The 25341-nt window shown below is 36.7% G+C and overlaps 4 protein-coding genes across 6 annotated transcripts; 1 reads left to right on the forward strand and 3 right to left on the reverse strand.

Moving 5' to 3' along the window:
• Positions 1-170: 170 nt before the first annotated feature.
• On the reverse strand, positions 171-3856 carry LOC111014501 (proteinaceous RNase P 1, chloroplastic/mitochondrial). The gene is given in 8 exon segments (XM_022289259.2): positions 171-555; positions 939-1074; positions 1245-1313; positions 1483-1603; positions 1688-1869; positions 1950-2039; positions 2121-3817; positions 3820-3856. Coding segments are annotated over 8 exon segments (2556 nt in total). The 3' UTR covers positions 171-331.
• Positions 3857-5390: 1534 nt separating this feature from the next.
• Positions 5391-11528, reverse strand: LOC111014554 (protein tesmin/TSO1-like CXC 5). The gene is made up of 8 exons (XM_088125964.1): positions 10836-11528; positions 9770-9874; positions 8767-8944; positions 7633-7992; positions 7216-7316; positions 7038-7132; positions 6272-6679; positions 5391-5903 (listed from the first exon to the last, which is right to left on the reverse strand). The coding sequence occupies exons 1-8, from the start codon at positions 11135-11137 to the stop codon at positions 5671-5673; spliced, it is 1782 nt and encodes a 593-aa protein (XP_087982090.1). The 5' UTR covers positions 11138-11528; the 3' UTR covers positions 5391-5670.
• A 732-nt stretch (positions 11529-12260) lies between these two features.
• Positions 12261-17418, reverse strand: LOC111014447 (RNA-binding protein-like protein). 3 transcript variants are annotated; one of them, XM_022289178.2, is made up of 3 exons: positions 17158-17418; positions 13854-14151; positions 12261-13348 (listed from the first exon to the last, which is right to left on the reverse strand). In XM_022289178.2, the coding sequence occupies exons 1-3, from the start codon at positions 17303-17305 to the stop codon at positions 12697-12699; spliced, it is 1098 nt and encodes a 365-aa protein (XP_022144870.1). In that variant the 5' UTR covers positions 17306-17418; the 3' UTR covers positions 12261-12696. The 3 variants fall into 3 exon arrangements, with proteins under 3 accessions (XP_022144870.1, XP_022144869.1, XP_087981575.1); XM_022289177.2 differs by having other exon boundaries at positions 17098-17418; XM_088125449.1 differs by having other exon boundaries at positions 13854-15870; positions 17158-17287.
• Positions 17419-20064: 2646 nt separating this feature from the next.
• On the forward strand, positions 20065-25335 carry LOC111014456 (putative plastidic glucose transporter 2). Its single transcript, XM_022289193.2, has 14 exons — positions 20065-20492; positions 20891-21017; positions 21191-21302; positions 21429-21496; positions 21584-21716; positions 21939-22038; positions 22147-22259; positions 22352-22445; positions 22651-22804; positions 22923-23066; positions 23185-23258; positions 23605-23693; positions 24329-24443; positions 24838-25335. The coding sequence occupies exons 2-14, from the start codon at positions 20924-20926 to the stop codon at positions 25018-25020; spliced, it is 1473 nt and encodes a 490-aa protein (XP_022144885.1). The 5' UTR covers positions 20065-20492; positions 20891-20923; the 3' UTR covers positions 25021-25335.
• Positions 25336-25341: the final 6 nt, after the last annotated feature.

A 25341-nucleotide genomic window follows, 5' to 3' on the forward strand; every position in this document is an offset into this window, starting at 1 on the left:
CACCATCACTTCTTCGTTATCTTTTTAAGATTGTAAATAACCGCTGAAAGGCCTTTTTACACGAATATCGACAAAAGGTACAATTTTTACTATTTCAAGAAGGCTACTGCTGCATGAATAAGTGTCGTTGCTGAATGCTAAAATTTTGAAACTTGCATTCTCGTGACCACTTTTCTTACGATCAACCTTTTTCCCTTTCTTTTCATTACTCATTCATATGTTAGGTAAAGAATATCCGAGCTACAGCACTGAGATCTCGAAAGAAAAATGGAAAATTTGGTATGCTGGGCCAACCATGGAAGATATCCACCCTTCTTTTTCTTTTGTTTTTTCATATTTGGAAGTCAATAGTGCAGCCACCAAGCTTCTCTGCGGCCACTATTTCTAAGAGTAAGCTACTTTTGTTCAAGAACACAGCTGCAGAAAATATCTGTTTGAGACTTTTGTAATTTTCCTGTGATGAATTCCTCGTGCGGACTTGGCTCGAGGGTTGTTTCTTGATATCGACTTCAGCTCGAGTTCTTGAGTTTCCTTTGCTGAGAAGAGGCTCTGATTCTGTTCAAATAATGATGTGCTGATCAGATTAACAGAGAAATAGCTAAGGTTTGAAAGAGAGGTATATACATAATTTATAAATAATGGCCTGGCACAAACCAAGTGTTGAATCTACTTCTATAAATGACGTGCCACAACCAAGCTACATTAATATCATAGGTTGAATAGTAAAGTTTAGTAAAACTTTATGACCGTGAATGTATATGTCAATTTACACACACCTAATTATTCTCACGCGAAAATCGTTTTGATCCCACAATACTTGACATTGAGATACTCAAAAGTTATTTAACATTTTACAAAGACTCCTATTACGATTTTGAAGCCATGACTTCAAAGACAATGATAGCCAGCTAAAATGTGATTCCGGAATCATTAAGTACCTTCAATTTTGAGGGGAGACTCTTGCCTCACCATGTGTGATTGAGAATTCCCTCTTGTAACACATAACCATTTTCTATCTTCTTCATAACTATGCTCTGATGCAATGGGCACATGCCAATGTCCTTTCTCCGATTCCTGTTAACAAGTTTTACAATGAAATGTAATATTAAATATTAATTCTTGAGCTTATGACAAAAGGTATGCATATAGAGACAAGCCACCACATTTCTTCTGTTCCTTATCACATAAAGACATGTTTGTATGTTTGAAATCTATGATTGTGACTTATTCTAATAGGTTTGTACCTGAATTACGACAGAACAGGGTGGAGGCATGTGAAATACTGGACCAGTAGCAGAGAAACTAAAATGCACCTGTCAATACGAATCCGAGAACACGTCTGTATAAGCCATCATTTAAAATAACTTCTGCCAAGGATTTACTTAGATATGGCAATGGAAACGGGAAGCATTGGACAGGAAAATTAAGTTGGGAGAAAAACCTATTTATTAAGGGAGTTCCCTTTAGAGAAGCTTTACTCACTTGATGCCTTTCTTTCCATCTGGGGAAGAAATCGTTTCCAAGAAGTTGGAATGTATGATCTCTCATCTCATCATTCGTCACGATTAAGCACTTGAATTTGATTGCTGCATACAACCAGTACCTGAAGAACATGTTAGTTAACGAAGATGCATATATCTTTGTAGTTTCTACAGGTAGATGTCATAGTTGAGGAGTTCTTTCTCACCAATCATCATTTGACCCAGTAGGCGTTGCATATAGTGCATCGGCATTTTTCCACTTCTCGATCAATGTTTTATTTACTGGTTCATCCATCTTACGTCCAGTGATTCGCCTGTTATGCAATACAATCAGAGGCCACTTCTTTGAAGGAAGCTTCTGCCGTATCCCGTTGGCAATTAGATGGACCTAAAGCAATGGCCAGAAATAAGACCCCACGATAAAAAAAAATGGTTCAAATAACTAGTATGATTGTGTTGATAACTTACTTTAGATGGTGTGAATTTTCTTTGGCTAAATAGGCCAACATTTGCGGCATCTATCACTGCTTCAAATGGTCCATAATATTCTAGCCATTTCTGCAAGAAGATAAAATTGCTTCATTAAAAATTTTAGAACCTCAAGGTTATGAATACTAATAGACAAAGGATTTCTCATACTTGAAATTTCTGAAAACTTGAATTTTTCTCTTTTTGTGTGGCTATAGTTGCAACAGATTCAGCAAAATTCTCAGTTTCAATAGGATCCAGATCAATTGTTGCCAATTTTTCCCGACAGGATTTACACAAGCCATCCTTTCCAACATTCGTAGATGAAACACTCCATTTACCTCTTCCCAACCATCCCAGTCCATGCCAACCTCCACCCCCATTTTCTATAGCTTTCTTTATCTTTTCTTGATTCAGTTTTACTTTTCCCACTTTTGCAGCATCCTTGCTCTTGAACCAGGTAACAATAAGATCTGCAGTAGAGGGTGATACTTGTCTTACACTTGTTCTTAGTTTATGCAACAAATAATACACCTTCTCGGCTTTACTTGCATTTATACTTACTCTTAAAAGTGCTGCTAACTCAGGCTCCTCTGGATAGACACCATGCTCCAACATGTGCTTCTCAACTGAAAATGCTTTATCTACTTCCCCATTATTGCAGAATGCAGATAGGGCAGGGCCATAAGATCGCAACCGAGGACTAAGTCCTAATGGCTTCATCTGCTTTACCATAGCAAAGGCCATATCACCATCACCCATGGACATTGCCATTCTGGCCATAGATGTCAAGGTTGCTTCATTCATTGGGATCTTTTCCACGCACATTTTCTGATAGATCTCGAATCCTCTTTCGAGAGCATATTTTTTAAAATGCTCATCCACCAATTTATTTGAATGTCTCTTCTCATCTAAAATCCAAACTTTAGGCACCATAGACCCATTTGTAAATTGAACTATATTCTCCTTATTGTCAATTCCATCCAATTTACTTCTATCATTTTTGGTATTCAACTCTGTCCATCCAACACTTCCACGACCTTCACTCTTTGAAACAGAATTCATCTTTGAATGTTCTTCATCTAGATTAATGGGATTTTCAAAAGAAGGCACCACAGACAGAGATAATGAATTCGAAGTTCGGTTACCACGACCACTTTTAGCGGGCTGAATAACACCCAAAGCTGCCGAGGAACAAAGATACAAAATGACAGCATAATGATATTGCTCCAGCTTAATTCCTTCCCTTTGAGCCCACTCATACAATTCAATTGCGCCCATAAAATCCCCTGCCTTAGAGCACATATCCAAGTTCGCTCTCAGTGAGATTTCGTTATTCCCTTTAGAAAACTTCCCCCTCTCCTCAACCACCCGATTTCGCTTGCTCTTTTCCTTAATCTTCTCACCATTCCTTAAACCCCCAGAAGCTTTCAGTGAACCACTACTACTTCTAGACTTGAGAAAAGAAACCCCAGAACCCATTCTCGTTCCTTCACGAGAACCCGAGCTATTCCTAGTGTTTTTCTCATTTTTCTCCTCCACTTCCGAATCAACAAATTCTTCCACAGATTTCTTGACCAGGGTTTCATTTCCAGACCCAAAATGACGAGACCCAGTTTCGCTTAGCTTCTGGGTCATCAAAGACGAAGGTCTTTTCGAAGGTTTACGGTCTCTGCTTGTGGGAGAAAACTTTCGTGGAAGTCCATCTCCTACTAGAACTAAACGAAGTGCGTGTTTGGGAGGAAAGAAAGTGGGAAAATAAGACGAACACGGGCAATTGAAGGAAGTGAGAGTTGATGGGAACTTACAGAGAGCGTTGGAGGAGGAAGGCTGTACAGAAATGGAGGAAGAGGAGGCCATTTGTGGGCGTTGGAAGCACCATGCCATTGATGCTGATATGGTTCCATGTTCCAACACGATGATAAGTTGGCCGTGTCATCAATAACTCCCCGCGCGGTGAGAGAAACTGGTCTACGTGGCATATAATTATCACTATCATAATCCCATTTATTAGTTGGAAGTAAAATAATTAAAATTAAGAGAGAAAAATCATTTTTTTAATACCGGTGGGTGTGGACACGGCATATTTAATATAATACTGAAATGACAAGTAATGAAAGAAAGAGAGTAATATATTCCCGTGCTATCAAAAAATTTCTCAAATTAAGATGTGAGGTTTGACCAAATTTAAAACAATAGTTAGTTGTGGACCAATAATCTTGGCATTTCTTCCAACTGTTACTAAAAATTTGATAATTTTTTAATACCTAAAAAATATATATTTTTAGGTTTATCTTTTTCTTATTTGTTAAAGTATTAAACCGCAAGTATTTAAGTTTTTTCTTTTAAAATACATTGATGTAAACTATGTGTATGTATTTACATATATATAGGTAAAGATAATTTTTTGTCTAAAATCCATCTAATAAATTAAAAAATAATAAAAACATAAAATCGAATTCTCAGTTGGAGATATATACCAACTACCGCTGAACTATGTTTGCTTTCACAAATATAATCTAACCAGTTAAAATATATATTAAAGTAAAACTAATTTGATTTGATTTTAATTATTATTTTGATTTGGTTTCGTACACCACATTCATGTTCAATCTATGAATACCTCAATTTGTTTAAGGGATACGTATACAGCAATTGACATCTCATATATTACCATATAGTTGTACTAAAACAAATAAATATAGAATAAATAATTATTGCAAATTCAGTTTCATGGATTCAATAATATTTTGATGTAATTATTTCATTTGGAAGCATCAACTATCTCAGTCAAATAGAGTATAAGTTCAACAATAATTGACGTTTATCTTCAATCAAGAGGTTGTAGGTTCGATCTCTCACCCCTACATATTGTATTAAAAAAATTGATATCTATGTCCAACTAAAAAGTTGTAAATTCGATCTTCCACCTCACATGTTGTACTAAAAAAAAGTATGTATCTCAAGATTATATTAGTGAAATTCATATTTGTTGTTAAAATAAATTAGGTCCACACCAATAATTTTATTCAATTGACCTAATATAAAATTTTTAATACAACAAATATGATAGAGAGAGCTAATCCTCCTGAAGAAGATGTCAATTAGGTTTATGTGGGCTTTAGTCCAATCTCTTCTCCAAAATACAATGAAGTGAATAACTCCATTAATTTTTAAATGATGAATTTGTTCGAAGATATTTCAAATACTATTCTTAACAAATAACTCTATTCAAAATATGCATTCTCACATAACTTTTTTCTAATTTTAAAAAAAATCACATTATAATTCCTGTGCTTCAGTTCTCCTTCTGTTTTATGTTAAAAAGTTTGAAATCTCCCTCAACAAAAGACCACTTCATCTCTTTCTTTTAGGGGTCAATCCAAATTCAAGCCCTTATCAAATCATCACGAGAGTGACAGAATTACTGAAAATGCATAATGATGCTAATCTTTTATTTTATTGATCATCAAATGGGATGAATTATTGCTCTTTGTATCTATCTTTTACAATGATTAGCAATTACGGGATCTCAATCTACAATTGAAACTCAAAATTCGCCTCGAATTCTAACAATGATATAAAAACGAATCAGATATATTAAAATGAGGCCACCAACTAACTTGAACAGACCAGTCCCAGAAAGCAATCCTGAATGAACAATGGACAGCAACAACTGAGATGGAGCAAGCAACACACCAGTTGCTTTCATGAGCTCATTCTATAGTTCTCTGTCAACTTGTCGTTTACTCTTACCATTTTCAGGAAGGGGTAGGATTTTGGGGGGCAAATCGTTAGGACGACGAGCTACTGTTCCAAATGGTGGTATTCTGGGTGCCGAGAGAGTGACGTTCTTCCCGACCCCATTGCTAATGGTTCTCTGTTGGCAACCGCCATTTGAGGTGCTGCTATGATTTTCATTCTTCGCTTCGCTTCTGGAAGTGAAATTTCTTTCTGCAATGTCCATATTCAATTCAAGAGCATGGTTAAATACACAAACCAGAAGGACTATTTGCACTCTACTGGAGCATCCACATTAGAAACTAGAACATGGGTTATATCGGGCTATGTCTAATTCAATTGTCAGTCTCACCGAGTGTTACTAGTTGAATCAAAGAGAGAATTAAGGACCATAACAAAAGGTATAAGCATGGTTTTTTAGATTTATCCAGCAGATTCAGTAATATGCTAGGGTAGAAATCAGTTTCTGGAATTTTAAATGTGAAATGTTACTGCAGATATATTTCAATAATTCCTTCTGAGTTTCTTGTCTTCTACATGGTTATATAATTAGCTTATCAAGCATCAGAACACAAGCTTACCTTTTATCTCGCCAAGAGTGATGAGTTTATTAAGACAATCTCGAAACTTTGTCAACACAATATTTTCCTGTTCTACATAGACTTCTGACGCAGACTTATCAGGCACATGTGATGACGTGTTGCAACCATGGCCTGCCAACCCATTGGCTGGAGAAGCTCTCATGAACATTGTATCGCGTTCGTCACACATTAAAGCTAAAGTTCCAGGGGACATTGGCCTTGCTCTTGTCAGATCCGAACTATCTGAATTGGAATTATCATTTACAATTCTATCACCTTCGTTTGTACTTCCACGCTCGCCATCTTCAGCTTTCTCATCTGCCTTCTGATGCTGTGACCTATCTTCAGTTGATGAAGCAAGGGAAATTTGTAGTGGATCAATTATCTGCTTCTCAGAAATTCTTTGTCCTGGACATATAAGTAAAGAGTTCTCATTGGGTGGTCTACACCATTTTTAAGGTTTAAATTTGCAATAAATAAGCAAAGAGCCTTGAAACTTATGCCAGAGTTCCACCAGAAAGTAGAAAGTGTATGCACCACACTGCCGCATTAATGGCAATTTCGGATCAAATAATTACCAAAGTCAAATTCCAACCTAGTTAAAAAAATGACAACCTCGTAATCTAGGAAGTGCCATATAGTTAGTAAGTTTGGCACATCTACTGAAGGAAGTTGGGAAGGGGATGAGCTTTCAGAGATGAGAGTAAGAAGTTTTAAAGCACGTATTCCTAGATCCTTGCAATACCAAATTGTGAAAACACGTTACCTGCTATAGTCTTGGCAGCTTCACTTGATAACACCACTAAAACTGAGCAAAGCTCCTTCAGGTCCTGCGGCTGGATGAGGTCTGCTAATAAGGACCTTCAAGAATGATACCTGTTTAGTTCAAAAAGCAGGCAGGTCGACTGAATCACTACAAAATCCAGCAGTTATACAACAGGTACCTGAACGAAAACTTTGAAGGCCCTGGTGCTGCCGAGCTGCCAACATGACCAAAAGGGAGGGAAGATGATGTAGAAGTGCCAGAAGACATTATATTATTAGCCTGATAAACACAAAAAAAATGAAGTTAGTACCTAGATCACGAGTCCTAACTCACTAAAATGTGACATTTCAAACGCATACCAAAAAAGGAAAAGAAAAAAGAAGTTTTAGCTCCCTCCAGAACAAACTACAACTAGTCTACACATAGCTTAGGTATCTTAGAGGTTGAAGGTTTAATCTCCCACCCCACAATTGTCGAGCTTAAAAGAAAAAGGAAAAAGGAATAGACTGCTCAATGAAGAAACTAATATTTTTACAAATTATGATGTTAGCTGTTAATATCAGAAAACATAATTTTATTTTTTTGAAGACTCTACCTGATGAAATTGTGGCATGCTGTTGAGGGGAGGATCCTTCCCCGTAGGCCCAAAGCACAGCTCTTGGCCTTTCCTTTTCTTTGGAATTTGAAGGCATGCATAACCAGAGGATCCAATAGCTCCAGTTATTGCAGCATTGGCTGCCTGCTGAATATAAGCCATATTGTTGACGTGGTCACCATGGAAAAGAGCTTGTCTTTCTTCACTTCCTTCAAAATTCTTACAGTCCATGCACTTGCAGTTGTCAGAGCAGAGAATATTGGCCTGAAAGCACTCACAATACTTCTTTAAGCAACCTGATTTCTTGCAATGGCATCCTTTGTTGTGCTTTCCCAGCATTACTACCTCTCCAATCTCATCCTACAAGTGCTCAAAATAGGTCACTTCGTTAGACACAGACAATCTCAACATTGTAGTGCAGCGAAAATTCCGATTCACATCCATTTTCCTTTTTATGTTCCAAGGGAAAAATTACAATAAGAAGAATAAACTATCCAAATTCAATGAGGAAAAATGACAGGAAACAACACTAGGTCCTTGCAAAAAAAGAGAATGTGTCTAACAGGGTAACTTCCTCAAGTTATTTGTTTATGTTTGAATGCCCTTTTAGGAAGTTATGACTCCTGCCCGGCTTTGGTAACAGATATAAGTTAAACTGCTTCATTGTGGATGGGAAAAAATCTTGTGTGACGTTGTAAAGTAGGAGAGAATAATGACCCTCTCAAATTGGTCATTGCTAGATAGGTCGTAATGTCCTTTTGGATAATTTCTCAGTAAAGAAAGATACTTATCAACATGGTTTCTCAAGATGTGCAAAAGAAGTAACATACATATAATTATCACCAACAGAGAATTTGGAACCTTTGATAGCTCTAAATTCTACTAGGTATCCAGTCATCTCCAGAACTTTGTTTAATTCTGATTCAGGACAAGAGAGTAACAGCTGCTCTAGAAATTGAACTGAAGCCATTCAGATGGCTTGCTGCTCCGAAAAAATGGCTTCTCAAATGAATTTCTAAGATGTCTAAAATTTACCAAATACATAACATTCCTCACTCAGTTAATGAATTTATATTATAAAAAAAACGTGAGAAAAAACGTCCATTACACTCTGACTCAGACCAACATACATACCCTGTTCTCTCGTGTTCCATGTGGACTGCTTGCAATTTTTGGTCGGAATGCATTTGGATTACGCTCTAAAGTAGCTTCAACTGCTTCTCTTCTAGAAGCTTCATTCTCAACATTGTTATAGCAATTTGCACAATTGCAACCATCACAATATATTCCAGATGCGAAGCACTCACAATAACTGTTCATTAATTTTTTTTCAGGAACGATGAAGATTTGAAGGCTACCAATTTTTCACACAAAGTTCATAATGAAGCAAGATACAAAAGATCCATATTATGCCCATTCAAAGAAGACAGTTCGAGATAATTTCAATCTGTAACTTACATAAATTGTGCTTTGAAAGAGTATTACAGGCTCTATATAATATAGTAATGCCAACCAATGGCCATGTCATATTCAAAGAAATCAATATTACCAAATTCCATCACACTCATTCTGAAAAGGTATTGATCCTGCTGGCCAAATGTCACAGAAGTTAATATTAAAAATTGTCTTTCCCACTTATCCAACCCATTCGAATTGCAAAATGCTACCGTATCTCCACTTGTCTTTTTTGCATTCAATTACGAAAAAAATAAATAAAAGTTTATGATTTACAATGGAATAAAATATCAATTTACCGCAAATAACATAGACTGCACCATTAGCTAAAATGACACAAGAATATTTGACTGCAGTACATCCGATGTTTAAGTGTGCAGTGAAAACAGTAAAAGCAATTATAGGAGTTCAAAAGAAAATCAATAAGACCAAAAAAAACAAACAAACAAACAAAACAAAACAAAAAAAAGACAGCAGAAAACATCAAAATCTAGAAACTACTAATAAATATTACAGAATTGCAAAGCATATTAAGGCATATCGCAATTACTGATTAGAACAACCATTAAGCACTGATGTATGATAGGTATGCTACATCAGCACAGAATTACAAAGCAGTAAAAAATGGAAACGTCAACCCATGATAAGCTTCTTTGTAGAAGCATATAGTTCATGTTCTTACAGCTTTAAGCAGCGTGAGTGTTTGCAGTTGCACTGTTTTTGTTTCTTTGGAGTAGCATCCTTTGTTTCAACAGATCTTGATCTCGACTTCGGAGAATCTGGCTTTCTGATCAAAAGAATAAATAATTACTGAGTCACGCATTAATTAATAAAGTTATCCCCAAGTTCTCATACATTCTTAAAAGCCCACACGAGTGAGAAACACAAGCAGGCACCAAATTCAAATTTACTTCTGGTAAGTTTCAAGTACACACTAAAATTAAAGTCACGCTGTCAAGAGAGATTAGAAGTCTTAATACACACTATGCCTTTGTACATTTTACGGCAGAGATCAAAGCAAAGTTGGGGGAAAGATAAGTTAAAAGCTAGAATAAATGAAAATGGAAACAGTGTCATATTTCATCCTAATCAGAAAAGGGGAAAGGGACAAAGAAAGAAAAATAAAAAGCAAATACAGAAATACTGAAAATACTTTCTTTATAACGAGAGATATTTTTAGAATGTATATTACTCTTAGAAAGAATTATAAACATTGTGAAAAATCTATGATACGCCAAAGCTATTAAGTATATAAGAAAGAGTACAAGAATTCTCTCCACCTGCACTGATAAAGCAACAAATATCTAACCTCTTCCCCAAAAGAATATTTTCACTGTTTAATCCAGAATAATTTTCAGGCTTTCAGCCATGAGATAAAAGATTTCGTTTGTTGAAGCTCTTTGTCTACCCTCTAAGTCAGCATAAGTATATGATAATCACGCATAAACTAAGAAGCTGGCCAAATATAGTGTAACAATTAACGAAATGAAACAAAGCAATGACTAAAGAACCACTGACAAAAACCTCAAAATCTATCCCCAAACAAAAATGAATTTACTTTCTAATACCAGGGGGGTTGGACAAATATCACGCTGTAAAGCGAATTTATTCATTAATATAGATCTTATAAAAACGGAAACAAATTTGCGAAATTCCACCCTCCATCCCCCGTCAGAAAAAAAAGAAGAAGAAAGATTTGAGTAAAGCTCAAAGAAAGAGTCAAATAAAGCAAGAGATCTCAAGCAGACCTCACAGAATGAGGTGCTTGTGTTCCAATGGGCAAAACCATCAAATGTTGTGGGGACTTTGGCTGCGACTGACTCTGCACCACCATCACGGCCTGCGACTCTGATTGACACCGAGACTGAGACTGAGACTGAAAATGAGGGTGCTCTGGCAAGACTGCACCACCAAAACTCGTAAAATCCAGCTGCCTGGCTAGTTTCTTAGCAGGAACGTCAGATGAAACCACGTTACCCGGTTCCGCACTATCAGTTTGAGCATTTGACGGGGCCAAATTATCCATCTCCCGATTCTCAACTTCCCCCATTAAATTTGAATTTCAAGTATCAAACCTCTGCCAACAATTTCAAATCTTTTCCTAAACTTTCTTAATCCACATATTTACTACCAACAATTCAAACTCGAGAAATCTACTCAATCTTCCGAATTTCGGGCACAAATCCCAGTCCAATAGCGGCGACAAAGATCATGCACAAAAATACGCAATTCCGGAACTGAAAAACTTTGACGCCGAAGCTCGTCTTCTGAATACCTGAAATTAATCACAAGGACTTCGACACTCGAAGAAAGCCGAAGAGAAGAAAAACAAAAGGAGACGCCTAGGGTTGTGCTGCAATAATTTGTATACAGTACGAATGGACAGAACAAGAAGATGAGCAAGAAGGCTTACGTTCTTCGTTTCTCTCCCTCTCGAGATTTTGAATTTCAATTTTTTCCAAATATTCGACGGTGAGATTGGGTCAGTGAATTCAATCGGACGGCGAATGTTAGAGCAGCTAATCCAACCGCGGAAATTCATAGAGAGAAGAATACTCCACGCAATGACCGTCAGATAATGAACCTCGAGATGTTTTCCCATGCGGACAAAACTAACGTAGCGGCGATGGATATTCCACTAGCAGAGCAACATGTATACAATTAAAAGCACTTCGGGATACAAGTGCCACGTGGAAACGTTTGATTGAAGGACCTCGTGAAAAAGGAGCGAAGTTAAATAAGATTCCGTTACTGGAAAAAATAAATAAAAAATAAAAGAGAAATATAATTTGGCGCAAGCCGCTCAAGTAGTTGACTCGGACTCGGAATTTGGAGGTAAAATGGAAGAGCTCGTTACGGCGTACTGACGGCGAGATTCTCTACTGTCAGACTAGGATGCGAAGAAATGGACGGTTACGATTAAATATCGAATACCAGAGCCTGAGCCTAATATTCTAAAAATTCATAAAAATTATTTTGTTTACGCTCACTAGAATACAAATTATAAATCTCATTATTAAAATACTTATATCCGTATAGGTGATATTTTTATTGACATTCTTGTTTTTTCAACTTGATTGCTCATTTATGAGCCCAAAAAACAGTACTAGAAAACACTACGTGAAAAACAAGCCACCATCCCCTCAAAATTTCTGTTACTCAGATCCGACAAGTGAAGAACAATAAAGCAGCCATTAAGACAGGACTGGAGTGGCTCTCTCCAAGCCCAAGCAAATCCATGCCACAGTACAAGTTTAACAGACATCAAAAGACACTTCACAAATCTGCTGAATTGATGTAAAGATAACCACGATTCAAAACCATTGCCCAGAAGCCAACAAACCAGACATGGGAAAGAAACAAGAAAAAAAATTGGTTTTTACAAGCACTAATTCTGCTGGCTGCCAACTACAGCATCAAATAATGACGCACAGAAACACACGAGGCAGAGAATGGACCCCATTGGCAATTTTCGACATACTGGATCAGTCAGAAAAATCATGCAAGCTCCAAAAATCATCCCCCCTTCCATGGCTCTAAACAGATTACAGGATGCTGTTCTAACCGAAATTACATGGGAAGCCAAACGTTAATTTCAAGTCTCAAACATTAGAATGGACCTCCATCGCGATCTCGTCCTAGGCCACGCCTATCGTCGCGCTCCCTTTCAACATAAACATCTCTACGGAAGTCTTTTGGCGGAAGGCCTCCACTTAGTGGTGATCGAAGCGAGACTCTCAATGGAGATCTAACCGGACCTCTAATTGGGGAACGACTTCTCTCCCGCACATCGCGCGCCCAACGGCCACGTTGAGAGAGCAGTGGTAGTGGTGGAGAAGGTGGTCCTCTCTCAAAGCCCTTCCTCTCGGTAAGGAAGTCATCCCTTCCATGGTCTCGAAGGGCCCAATCAGCAGGAATCGGCCTATCAAACTTGGATCTTCCTCTCAAGTCTTCTAGATAGTCCACCCTATCTCTTCGCAGGGGGTGATCGGGATACCTGCTTTCATACCTCGGAGGTGCTAGAGCACCAGCTGCAATCTCTCTAGGACCATCCCTGGCCCAAGCACGGGGAGGAGACCTATATCCTGCCAGAGTTCTGCCAGGAGAACGTTCCATTGGGTGGGCAGCAAAACGTCTAGGAGGAGAATGCAGGGATGGTGGACCAAGATAGCTTCTTCGAGGGCTTCCACCCGCTCCTCCAGGGCGGGATCTGTTGCAGTTGTTACAAAGTTCTCGTCTTGCAAAGTTTAGGTTGCGACATCTAAAGAAGAACAAGAATAAAACTGGTTTGAAAAAAGAATTGCACCTTGAAGCAGTGTAATGAAAGAAAGTAGTACACTAAGCTATGCATTAAAAAATCCACGTATGAGTACCAGATGCCAAATAGTGAAGAAAACAGAACATCAAAGACTATATCATTCACTTACACTCAGGCTTTTCTCATATGTCGTATTTGTCATTTAGTCCAATCACTATAGTCACTTCCGTAAAAGAAATACGCAGAAAAAATTACTTTTTAAGAAAGACGACCTCAAAAAATTATCAAAACCACAAATTTAGAATCAACCCATCAAAAGATAAAAATAATTCAACCAACCAGAAAACATATTAATAGAAAAGTATCTTATCCAATGCAACAGGAAAACTTCTCATTCATATGAATAAAAGGTGTAATGGCGCATGATTATCAACAAATGTTTATCTGAACATAACAGGAGTAAATCAATTGTTACATATATAAATTTTAGTGCTAGGTTAGTACTTACAAAGGATCTGAGCAATACCAATCCCCATCCCTAGGACGCACATTTGGATTATTCTTACTACGATCCCCTCTAAATGACCCATGAGCAAGTCCAGGGCCATAAACGCCTCTCCCAAATGGCCTACCACTACTTATTCTTCGATTGTAATGAGGTGAAGAGTCTCGATATCTACCAAGATCCCTTCCCCCACCGAAGTCACGGCCCCGCGTAAGACCACCAGAATGATCGAGATCAGAAATATAACGGTGATCATCCCGACGACGTGTTGGAGAAGCTGAACCTGCATGTATTCTATATCCTGAAATAAAGAAGGTAGTAGATTTATAGGACATTAAAAAAGTAACAACTTGAATAGAAAATTAGTCGAAGTACAACATCCACATTATCTCCAAAGATTTTCCCTGATAGAACTGCAACCAACCAAAAAAATTGACACGAACCATTTGCCAATCATTGCTGGTGTCTCCTCTCTGTGAACAGAGCAAAAGAAAGTGCAAAGAGGCAGACAAGAGACAAAGTTCTGATGATAATTGCCCTTGTAGGTTCGATACATTACCACCCATACCATAATAAATTTTAACAGAAGCATGTAAGATAGCAAAACCATGGCTACTTGGTACATTTCCTGCTTTCCTCAAGTAAATGTGTCCAGTGAAAATACATGTAAAACCCACATCCATCCATATTTAAAATCACCATGGCCTATAAATAAGTTATTTCCAATTTTCCATGAACACAGCAATGAACCCAAAATCACAAGTCTTGAAGTAACAAAAACTCAGTGCCGCTAATGTTCTGGCAAGGAGGAAGGACATCCCACCAATAGCCCAATCTTAAATGAACAACACGTACAAGTGAATTCATGTAATCACACAGCATAATCAACCCATACTAATATACAGAACCCTTCAATTGAATGACACCTGGGAGGATCAGCAAGACCACGGTGAAGAGTTCACAGGAAATAAACCGTAAAAAAAAACCCACATAAATTGAAGCGTCCAAAAAACCAGACTAAACAATGGCACCCATCCTAATCTTCTGTTAGTTCAGAAACCAACTCCGGATCTTACTTGAATAGTCACAATAGGACGGCTTTCAGAAACATGCCAATGAATTTCCATGCATACCACAAAAACAATTTTCCGCAGAATCTAGTGGGCTAGCCACATCCTGTTGAAATGACCAATGATCACTTTAGTCACTGACCACAACAAAATTTGTAAGAGTTGAAAGGATGAGAGGAATGCAGTTAATCCAACTGTTTGACCATTGGGCTGCCCATTGCTATACCAATTCACACTACCAAATATTTAGGTTGAAAAAAAGCCCTAATTTCCAGGATGAGGTACATGATAAATTGTGAAGATCCCAAAACTTTGCTGCAAATCAACCCCTTAATGAACCTGACCAATAGATCAAGAAGTTGCTAAACATAACGAAGATGGCCCTTACTAAATCAACCAACCCATACGACCCAACCAATGTCTGTTCCATGAGAATAATTTCATCCCTTGAATGGAAATCTAGACAAGGAAAAAAGTCCACATCACAAAAAGTGGCATCTTCACTTCACATAAGTCAAATACCAGATGGTAAAATTGGTGGCCCTTAACTGTAAATTTTATTTCTTGCAGTGAGCCAAAGTCAACGCACCTTTAAGTTCATTTAGAGTTCATACCAACATTCTCAGCCAGGCAGGACAACACTTCTTTAGCATGTTGTTTGATCATCTCCAATTCCTTTAGAGAAAAATCCTCACCTCACCTCACAGTGATTCAATTTGATTGGTATTTTAATACATCTTACTCCAACCAAGCCCAACACCATAGGTACCCCAAAATGACAACGGATGATAGCTCTCTACTCTGCAACCCATAATTTCTCGCACAAATTTTACCCCCCAAATTAAATGATCTTAACATGAAAAAAGAGCAATTCCCAAGACCATGATCTGAGACTGCACTTACCCAATGCCTTCCTCAAGATCTAAGTTCTTGCAGGCGGCAACACAAAGCTGTAAGAGAATAGAAAAATTTATTCCCAGAACGAAAGTTTGACATGCTGAAGTAGGTCCACATTCTCAACATACAAAAGAAAACGAGGATAAAAAGAAAAAGAAATAGAGAGATCACGTAATTCATATGTCACCAGAATATCACAACATTTTCAATAAGATCACAGTGACGAAAAAAATGTATGTGAAAAAAACCCCAGCTATCAATGGCATCCTAACTTGGAATCTGATGGATAAGGAGAAAATGTCAAATTACATACACAATTTGATGTTAATAAATTGAAATACGTTTGCATAAGATAAGTAATATAAGATTACCAAACAGTTTGCCTGAGATTTAAGAAAAATGCTTTAATTGTTATCTGAATATCAAATAAACTAATACATCCTTTCCAACAAGCTTCGAGAAAAGAGAGTGACAATTTTGGCTTCCCGTTGAATTGTGCATTTAACACTATCTCTCAAAGTTGGGTAGGGCCGGTAGGCTGGGCATATTATTACATGATTCTAGTAACAAATTGAATTCACCCAATGCTATCAGACATTTGCTGCAATTAAGCGTGAACCCAATAATTCCAATAATCTACTATTTTGAGCAAAATTCTTAGACAGCATTCCTCTAGATGGAAAGACATTTAAACCCATCCTTTATTATCAATCATACATTGATATCTATCTATCTATGAATTGAAAGCAAGGACCAGAGTGTAATATTATTGTCATATTGCAATTGTCTTGGCAAAAGTTGACCAATAAGAGTATATGGTACACGGAACCAACGGCAATGACCCGTCCTTGGAGTGAGAGAAAGAAGATGCTTCTGTTTATTTTTTTAAAAGGCAGATTTAGGAATTTCATCTCCCATGAAACGATAGCATACAGCGGCCTATTAAATTTTCCCCCACAATTTAGGCAGAACTCGCAAATTGGGATTTAACTAAGACGAAATTTACAAGGTCCACTCAGATTGTGGGATTAACTTTTTGATTCTCCCTTGGCTCGAATGCCTTTTCTCCCTATTTTTGCAATTGTCAATCTTTTAATGAAAATACGTTTCCTATCAAAAAAATATATAAACAATAAATTCAATCTAAGGTCACAGGCGATTGAATTCAACGCGGGGATAAAATTTTCACAGCACAAAAGTTTTAAGAAGAGCAACTATTCATCCAATTAGAGCTCGAAAAGCGTGCAAAGACGAAGGTGTATAGTAGAATAATAACGAACCCAAATCATCTGAATATCGATCCAATCGAGTAAATTGTGGAGGATTGCGGGGAACCTCACCGGCCTCATAATCGCTTCCACGACCCACGCGGCCACCACTGGTTCCGCCGACTCCACCACCACCTCCATCACTATTGGAGGCTCGTACTACAAGGCTGCTCAATAACGGTTGATGGTGAGTCGTAGAATCTTTATCCCTCGAACCCATCCTTCGTCCTCTTTTCCTATTTCTTCCGCTTCCGCCTGAGCAGCGACGAAACTGGTGGGTCTGAAGTCCGAACGCCGATAAATCGTTGAAAAAGATGGGTTGTGGACATTCATAAACCCTAAATTCTAGTTAAGGAATTCAGCATGTGAAATTCCGAAAAAGGGTATGCCCCGTTGAAGTAGGGTGTGCGCCTCCGCTGTCCCTTCCCGGTAAAATGCACTTCTCACAAAATTCCAATTGTAAATTCATGATGTATGATTTAATAATTGTTTTTTTACTGCGCAGACATGTGGGTGGGAGATTCGAAATCAGCTATCAATGCAATTGTAAATCTCAATTGAACTGTTTTTTTGTTGTTCTTCTAAAAAAAATTGCTGTTTTGAATCACCTATCGAAAATATCCATTAACCTAATAAAGTTTATCAAATTTATGGAGAACCGTCACACTATATACCAATTGATTTTAAAATTGAATCACATTAATATTGATAGGATATATGAACCCAAAACTCATTTATAAGATACAGTATAAATTATTACAAATACATTCTAAAATTGAAGCCGTTTGTTTTTTGGAAATGCAGATGCCCGACATTTTCAGATGCTTGAAATTTCAGGTGTCCGAAATTTTAGATAATCACGTTTGTTTTCTTGTAGGATTTATTCATGGGAATGTTCTAAATTTATATAATGTTCCAAAAAAGCCTTACGAATATTCATATAATTTATACATTAATCTAATATTAATTTGTATTTATATAATAGATTTTCCTAAAATTAATTTAATATTTTGGATTTTTTATATTAATTACGTATATGTATTAATTTTTGTATGTTATTAGTAAAATTCATATTAATATAAGACTTTTTTTTTAATAATTAGTATTGAATATAAATTTCATTTTCAACTTTAATATCTTTTAAAAATACAATTATATAATTAATGTTATATCAGGTAAAAATTCATTTATTATATTATCGAATTATATTTTTTTAAGAAGAAAAATATCAAACGTAAACTGGTCATTAAAAAAATGTTAAAATTAAATGGAGATATTATATAATTTAATTGAAGTTTATTTTATATGTACATGTATTAAATAAACTCAATTGCTTATTAGTTAATGAGTATATTAAATTATTTAAACTATAATTGCAAATAAAATCAAAGAACTTTGATAAAATAAAATATATAAAAAAATAACGAAAGGTAAAAATGTCAATATTAAATGTCCTCGACATGAGAATCATGGAAACTCATGTTTCAAAAAAAGCATCCAAATCGACTCGAATGCATTCTAAATGAACATCTTATGATACCCGAACATCTCGAGATATCCGGATATCTTACATTACCGCAATGCAAACATGACCGACATATGAATTTCCACGAAACAAATGGCTCCATTAATTAATTATCTTGGCAATCATTTCAAAGTTAATCATATCTATTTATTGAAAACATATTTCAAAACCAATCCGATTTTGTATAAAAAGCAGTTGATTTCTTAAAAAATAAATGCTCAAACCTATATCTAAAATTACTTTGGAAAATTATATTAAACAAATATACGTACTATAAAATCATCCCAAATACATTCTACAATAACTACCATAATTAATGACATCTAGAATTTGATTAAAAGCCAACCAACTCATAACAACACTTGTTTTAGTACAACATGTGAAGTTAGAATTCGAACTCACGACCTATTGGTTTGATATATATGTCAATTACAGTTGAGGTATGTTCATTCTGACCTATCAATAACGAAACTTGTTCAAGCATATATTGTTACAACAATATATAGAGAAATTAAGGAAACATGAAAATAAATATTTTGAACCCAACATATAGTGTTGTTTTATTGAAGATAAATTTTTGTTTTCTATAGTGCTAAAGGTATAATGAACCATCCGTGAATGCAGTATTCAAGCAATCGTATAGACTATACAAAGAGAATTTTGACAGAGAGAGAATTTTTTGAGATAAGATTTTTGTTTGAAACAATGAATTGTACTATTTATAAATAGTGGTATTTTTTTCAAATAACGTTATATATTTTGATAAAAAATATTTTACAAAAAAAAAAAACACATAATCTCATGAGAAATTGTGATTATTCATTTTTTTTATTAAAACTAATTTTATTCATAAATTTCAAAATATATTATTGATTAAAAGATGGTTAGTTACCACCTTCATTTCCACGCATTGACATACTAAAACAAACTAGGATTAGGAAAAGAAAAAAGAAATTCCACAACATATTAGAACCGAAAGTTTTCAATGATGTAATTTATCTTGATACTTATTTGAATCTATTCCAAAATAGATTAATTTGAACCTTTGCGTAATAAAAATGTGGTGGGATCTAGATGCAAGATATTTAATTATTATACATGCAGCCAAAAATTGAAAGGTCCATATACTAGGATACACGTATCAGCATCTCCACGCAACACATAGATCCTCCAGCCCTTACGACGACACCTCCACCAGAAAGATGATAAAAACCGACAACGTCTTAGAAGGCGACACGTCAACCGTAAATATTTAGAGCAGCCGATTCCGATTTCCGTACCCCTGCTTTTGTTACGCCCGGACACCTGGCACCTCCACCACCGCGGATTTCCCTTCAACCAAAATCCACTGATGCTCCGCTTTCGTTACGGTGTGAGCACCCGCACCCAATCACAACTGACAAACACTTTATTTTATATCAGAAAGTGAAAATACGAAATTAAAGAAAGAAAGAAAGAAATAAATACTACGAAGCTGTGGCTTGGTTGTTCGTTTCCCTCGCTCGCTTTGTTTCGGTATCATCAGTTGATGGACTGATAAAATTTTTGCTCTGTTTTTATCCATGGCGTGCTGGGCAATCATCGTCACTGAGTTGTAAAATTTAAGGCTCCATCTCCATCAACCGAGGATATATATTCTACAGTCGGCGCCTCTCTCTTTGCGTGTGTTGGAGTAGCGACAATTGCAGCTGCTTCTACAAGGTTCTTCAAGAAGGCTTAAGAAGCTCTACGGTTTCTGGCTTCAGATCTGTTTTCTGATCGTTTAGTTCTTTGAGTGCCTGTGATGGTGTGGAGCTTTGAAGTTCGACAGGTTTCGATTTCAATGAATTTTCCGTCACTTGGCTGAGATTACAATCAACTTCCTCCACTTCTCTTTTACTCGGTAATTCTGCTTCTTCTGTCTTCTCTTTTTCGATGTAGTTTCTTTATTTGTTACGTGAGATTGCACATTTTGTTTTACGGTCCGAGAGAGATGTACATAAGGGGAAAAAAAATGCTGCAAAGCAAGTTTATAGGTGGATGATAATTATATTTGGCTTAGATCAAGCAATTAAAGTTCTTCCGTTCAGTTCTTGGTAGTTGTATGAGAAGTTGAAGCTTGATTCAATAATGAATGACTGTTTCCGTAAAATGTGAATCAACTTGATAATGCCGGACGCTGATGTGATGGAATTTTAAGCTCATATTAATTGAAGTACTTCAGCATTAATTCAATACCGGAAGCAAAATATTTGGACTATGAAATGAAGCAAAATATAATCCTAAAACTCTTCATATTAGGCAACTTCTGGCGAGGACTTGCTGCGGTTTGACATGTGGGATCGAAAACGTGAAGCTTTCTCGACGTACAAACGATTATCGTTTAAAGAGAACTCCGATCCAATTGACATGGAGGATAATTCTTCAGGTAGGTAATTCGTTATTTGGCAGTCTGTAGGTACATTTCATCTGCTGCGACCCATGAAATTTATTTGGAAATATTCTCTGTTTTTACGTGGAGGAATAGACTTGAGAGTCGATGAACTTTTTAAACGAAGGTTAATACATGATTATTGGCGTAATTCGGGTTTCTTTTTTTAGCTCGTTCGCAGAGTGGTAGGGATTTCGCAGACTCAACCCCTTCGTGGAGATTTTCTTTACCGCACGTGCTAGTGGCAACCCTAACTTCATTTCTATTTGGCTACCACCTTGGGTGGGTTCTATTTTATTGATTCCAACTGTCTCGCGCTTTTTCGGTGTCAATGTTTCATGAAGCTGTTCTTACTTGTTCGTTCACAAGTAGACAGTGATTTTATAGCTTGGTATCTGTTCACTGCAGAGTAGTTAATGAACCACTGGAAAGCATTTCAGCGGATCTTGGTTTCAATGGGAATACATTGGCAGAAGGTGACATGCTGCGAGTACCTTGTTTATGTTCTATTAAACTATGATTGTTTAATTTTCATTAATGCTCGAACGTGCTCTGGCATGAAGGTTTGGTTGTGAGTACGTGCCTGGGTGGTGCCTTAGTTGGTTCTCTACTGAGTGGTTGGGTAGCTGATGGGGTAGGGCGTCGTAGGGCTTTTCAACTGAGTGCCTTGCCAATGATTGTTGGTGCTGTAATGAGGTGACATTTTCCAACCATAAAGGCAGTTTTAGACAAGTTCTACTTACTATTTATCTTTGCTAGTTTAATGTTTTCCCACATGATCCCTTAAGATCACTGCTCCCCTGTTGACTTTCAGTAATTGATTTTCTAGTTTCTTATCAACCATTCCTTACATCATGTTGTTTCCTCATTCTTCATGTTACTGCACTCTCACTATAAAGGTCAAAACTTGCATTTCAGTGCAATGACCAAAACTCTGGCTGGGATGCTATTGGGACGACTATTTGTTGGGACTGGAATGGGTCTAGGCCCTCCTGTTGCTTCTCTCTACGTCACGGAGGTACAGCCATTGCATATTTCTGCTTTATATGTCTTAATGGACATCTTTAAAAGGATGCAATGTGAGATGATAGCTTTCTACTCCCATTTTTCTTACTCATACGAGTAGGTCTCTCCTGCATTTGTGAGGGGAACATATGGAAGCTTCATTCAGATTGCTACATGTCTTGGACTGATGGCAGCCCTCTTAATAGGAATCCCTGTCAAGGAGATAGTAGGCTGGTATGAAATATATGGTATATTCTAGAACACATGCAAATACAAACTATCCATTTATTTATCATTTCAGAATATGCTTTCCTTTTTTGATTCAGGTGGCGTGTTTGTTTCTGGGTGTCTATAATTCCGGCTGCATTGCTAGCTCTAGGGATGCTATTTTGTGCCGAGAGTCCACATTGGCTATATAAGGTTTGATCATTCCAGTACATGCTTTCACATGTACTTTGTTTTCTTTTAAAAAAACAAAACAATTTAGTAATTTCTGAGTCGAAGCATATGCATGTTAATTTCTTTTCCTCCAGTGTTTTATCCTCCCGTTCTGCATTCTGTGTTTATGCATAAATTCCTGAATGAGAAAATCTTAGAAGTCTATGTCTAATCTTATGTAATGTAGCAAGGACGGACGGAGGAAGCGGAAACTGAATTTGAGAAGCTTCTTGGTGAGTCACATGTAAAATCCGCTTTGGCAGAATTGTTCAAGTTTGCTAGGGGAGATGAACCAGATTCTGTAAAACTTTCTGAATTGCTCTTTGGTCGCCATTTTCAAGGTAAACAATACTCATTGTTTTCCCTTTTGTAATTCCACCACCATGTGCTCTTACTGCACCATTTATGTCTTTCGTTAGGGTGGAATAGTTCTTCGTTATTCACGCCTTCCTTTTGCAGTGGTTTTTATTGGATCAACACTATTTGCTTTACAACAGCTATCTGGTATAAATGCTATATTTTATTTCTCCTCAACTGTGTTTAAAAGTGCGGGAGTACCATCAAACCTTGCAAATGTCTTCGTGGGAATTTCAAACTTAGCAGGTTTGCCTCTACACTACAGTGCTTTCTATAAATATAAGCTACTATTCCATTATTTTTCTTCGTGCATTTATCAGAAGGCATTAATTATTTTATAAAATTTTCCTATTATACATCACAGGATCTATAATTGCAATGCTTTTGATGGATCGATTAGGAAGAAAGCTGCTTCTTCTATGGAGCTTTTCTGGGATGGTAATAAAATCAAGCAAATATAATTTTTATTGCTATGGCACATATCTTGAGCCTTCTTACCAAGTCTTGTTATAAAAACTGGAGAATAAAATTTAAGCTGTTTGAATCAAAGAGGTAAGGGGCATGCAAATGGTTGGATGGAGAATCAACTCATTTCTACCCAGTAGCGCTAGGAGTTAGAACCACCTTTGATATGGTTTTGCTAAGAATCAACTAGGCATCAGTCCTTGACTAATTGTAGACCAAAATACCATTCACCGAGTTGATAACGGTTGGAATGTTCTTTCATGATTGGAGGGTGGTGTTATCTGAAAAGACTTTGCTTGATGTTTTATGTCTAATGCAGGCAGTATCAATGGCCCTCCAAGTTATCGCAGCAAGTTCTCATTCCTTAGACTCCGGAGCTCTATATTTGTCTGTAGGTGGCACGTTAATGTGAGTAAATTTGTTTCATATATTGTACATACGGAAAAAAAAACCCCTCACGACTCATTCATCTTTGATCTGGCTAGAGCTATGTACTAAGTCAATTGTAATACCCATAACAGGCTATCATTTCACCAAGAGTTTCTAGTCATAGATCATGAGGTTGTAGGTCAAATATTAGCTTGCTTACATATTGAAGATGATCATTAAATAGACCAAACAAAGGAAAAAATTAAGATCATACTTATTGTGTCCTAAAATTATGAAAATAGACTATATTAGTCTAACTTTTATTTACTAAATGTAAAGAAAGATGGCTTCTTTTATTCCTTATTGTTTTGCCATCTCTTTTTTTGATTTAGTGCCTGATATTTTATTTTATTTTTTAAAAGGCCTGATATTTCAAATACTGTGTCTGTACAATGAAGGTGGAAAATCTGGTTTTCAGTCGGAAGGCTATTTACGATAACATTGGATTTCCAAGTTAATCAATAACTCTCATCACCTTTTTACTTATTCTAACAAGTATTCACCATAGATATGATTAGAGAGGTTGTTTCTGATAAAAATGATGTAAATGTGTAAAAAGAGAGTGTAGATATTACTGATCAACGAGAAAAGTGGCTAATAACGTAACTTTGCAGGTTTGTCTTTATGTTTGCTCTCGGAGCTGGTCCGGTTCCAGGTCTTCTTTTACCAGAAATTTTACCCAGTCGGATAAGAGCAAAAGCTATGGCAATCTGCATGTCGGTACATTGGGTAACGTTCCACTTCTTTGCTGGTCTTATGACTGCTTTTTGCCAATGTACCATTCCACTTCTTTGCTGGTATTATGACTGCTTTTTGCCATGGGTGCTTCTGTTTTTGTGGCTGTTTTTATGGCTCAAACTGCTTGGAAAATAGTAGCTAAGGAGGTTCAATTCATGTGGATTTATCTTTCCCTACTTTGGAAATGGTTGACAATCTCCATAATCACTGAGTTTGATTATGAAGATAGCGGTTCCATCCGAAACTTTAAGAACCTATATTACTTCCTTTGCATTATTTAGTTCATCTGTTTATAAGAATTTGATATTGACCTTGGAACCCAACTTGAGCTTAAAATGCCTTTGTAGATTCTGTGGTTCATTGGTCCATTATTTATGCTTCCCAGGTGATAAATTTTTTTGTCGGATTGCTCTTCCTACAATTGTTGGAGAAGATGGGACCACGGCTTCTGTACTCTGTTTTTGCTACGTTCTGCTTGATTGCAGTTGCATTTGTGAAGAGAAATGTAGTGGAAACCAAAGGAAAGTCACTTCAAGAAATTGAAATAGCACTCCTCCCTCAACAATAATATGCATCAACACCAAGTTCCCCAAATTTCATGAAGATTGCTGCAGGATATGCTGGATTGCTTACAGTCCTAAGCATCTATTTAACCGATGCCATCGCTTATCGCATAGTTTTGCATCTACAACAAATGAGATCCCGTTTCTTTAGCCAAAAATTGTATGTGTGTAATGTAGTTTAGAGCAGTATTGACCTGTCACAAATGAGTGTGTAGTAGAGACCTCAAAACTATGGTGTAATATAGAGAGATACTAGACTTGATTTTGCCGCACTTTTTTCATCAACTTCTTGATATGATAAGTATTTTAGGTTTTATCTACTCTAT

This window comes from Momordica charantia, assembly GCF_013281855.1.
Source record: "Momordica charantia cultivar OHB3-1 chromosome 6 unlocalized genomic scaffold, Mcharantia_2.0 BLBB01000006.1, whole genome shotgun sequence".
Taxonomy (NCBI): Eukaryota; Viridiplantae; Streptophyta; class Magnoliopsida; order Cucurbitales; family Cucurbitaceae; genus Momordica; species Momordica charantia.

Excerpts from the sequence above, each read along its gene's own strand:
- LOC111014447 (XM_022289177.2), bottom strand. The coding sequence starts at position 17,305 with ATGGGTTCGAGGGATAAAGATTCTACGACTCACCATCAACCGTTATTG. Across the intron at positions 14,152-17,097 it reads TCGATATTCAGATGATTTGG|GATATAGAATACATGCAGGT; the intron begins GTTCGTTATTAT and ends TCTTTATTTCAG. Across the intron at positions 13,349-13,853 it reads TGGTATTGCTCAGATCCTTT|ATGTCGCAACCTAAACTTTG; the intron begins GTAAGTACTAAC and ends GTTCTTCTTTAG.
- LOC111014456 (XM_022289193.2), top strand. The coding sequence starts at position 20,924 with ATGTGGGATCGAAAACGTGAAGCTTTCTCGACGTACAAACGATTATCG. Across the intron at positions 22,039-22,146 it reads CTTCTCTCTACGTCACGGAG|GTCTCTCCTGCATTTGTGAG; the intron begins GTACAGCCATTG and ends TCATACGAGTAG. Across the intron at positions 22,446-22,650 it reads GTCCACATTGGCTATATAAG|CAAGGACGGACGGAGGAAGC; the intron begins GTTTGATCATTC and ends TATGTAATGTAG.
- LOC111014554 (XM_088125964.1), bottom strand. The coding sequence starts at position 11,137 with ATGGGGGAAGTTGAGAATCGGGAGATGGATAATTTGGCCCCGTCAAAT. Across the intron at positions 7,993-8,766 it reads ATGGAACACGAGAGAACAGG|GATGAGATTGGAGAGGTAGT; the intron begins GTATGTATGTTG and ends GAGCACTTGTAG. Across the intron at positions 7,317-7,632 it reads GCATGCCACAATTTCATCAG|GCTAATAATATAATGTCTTC; the intron begins GTAGAGTCTTCA and ends TGTGTTTATCAG.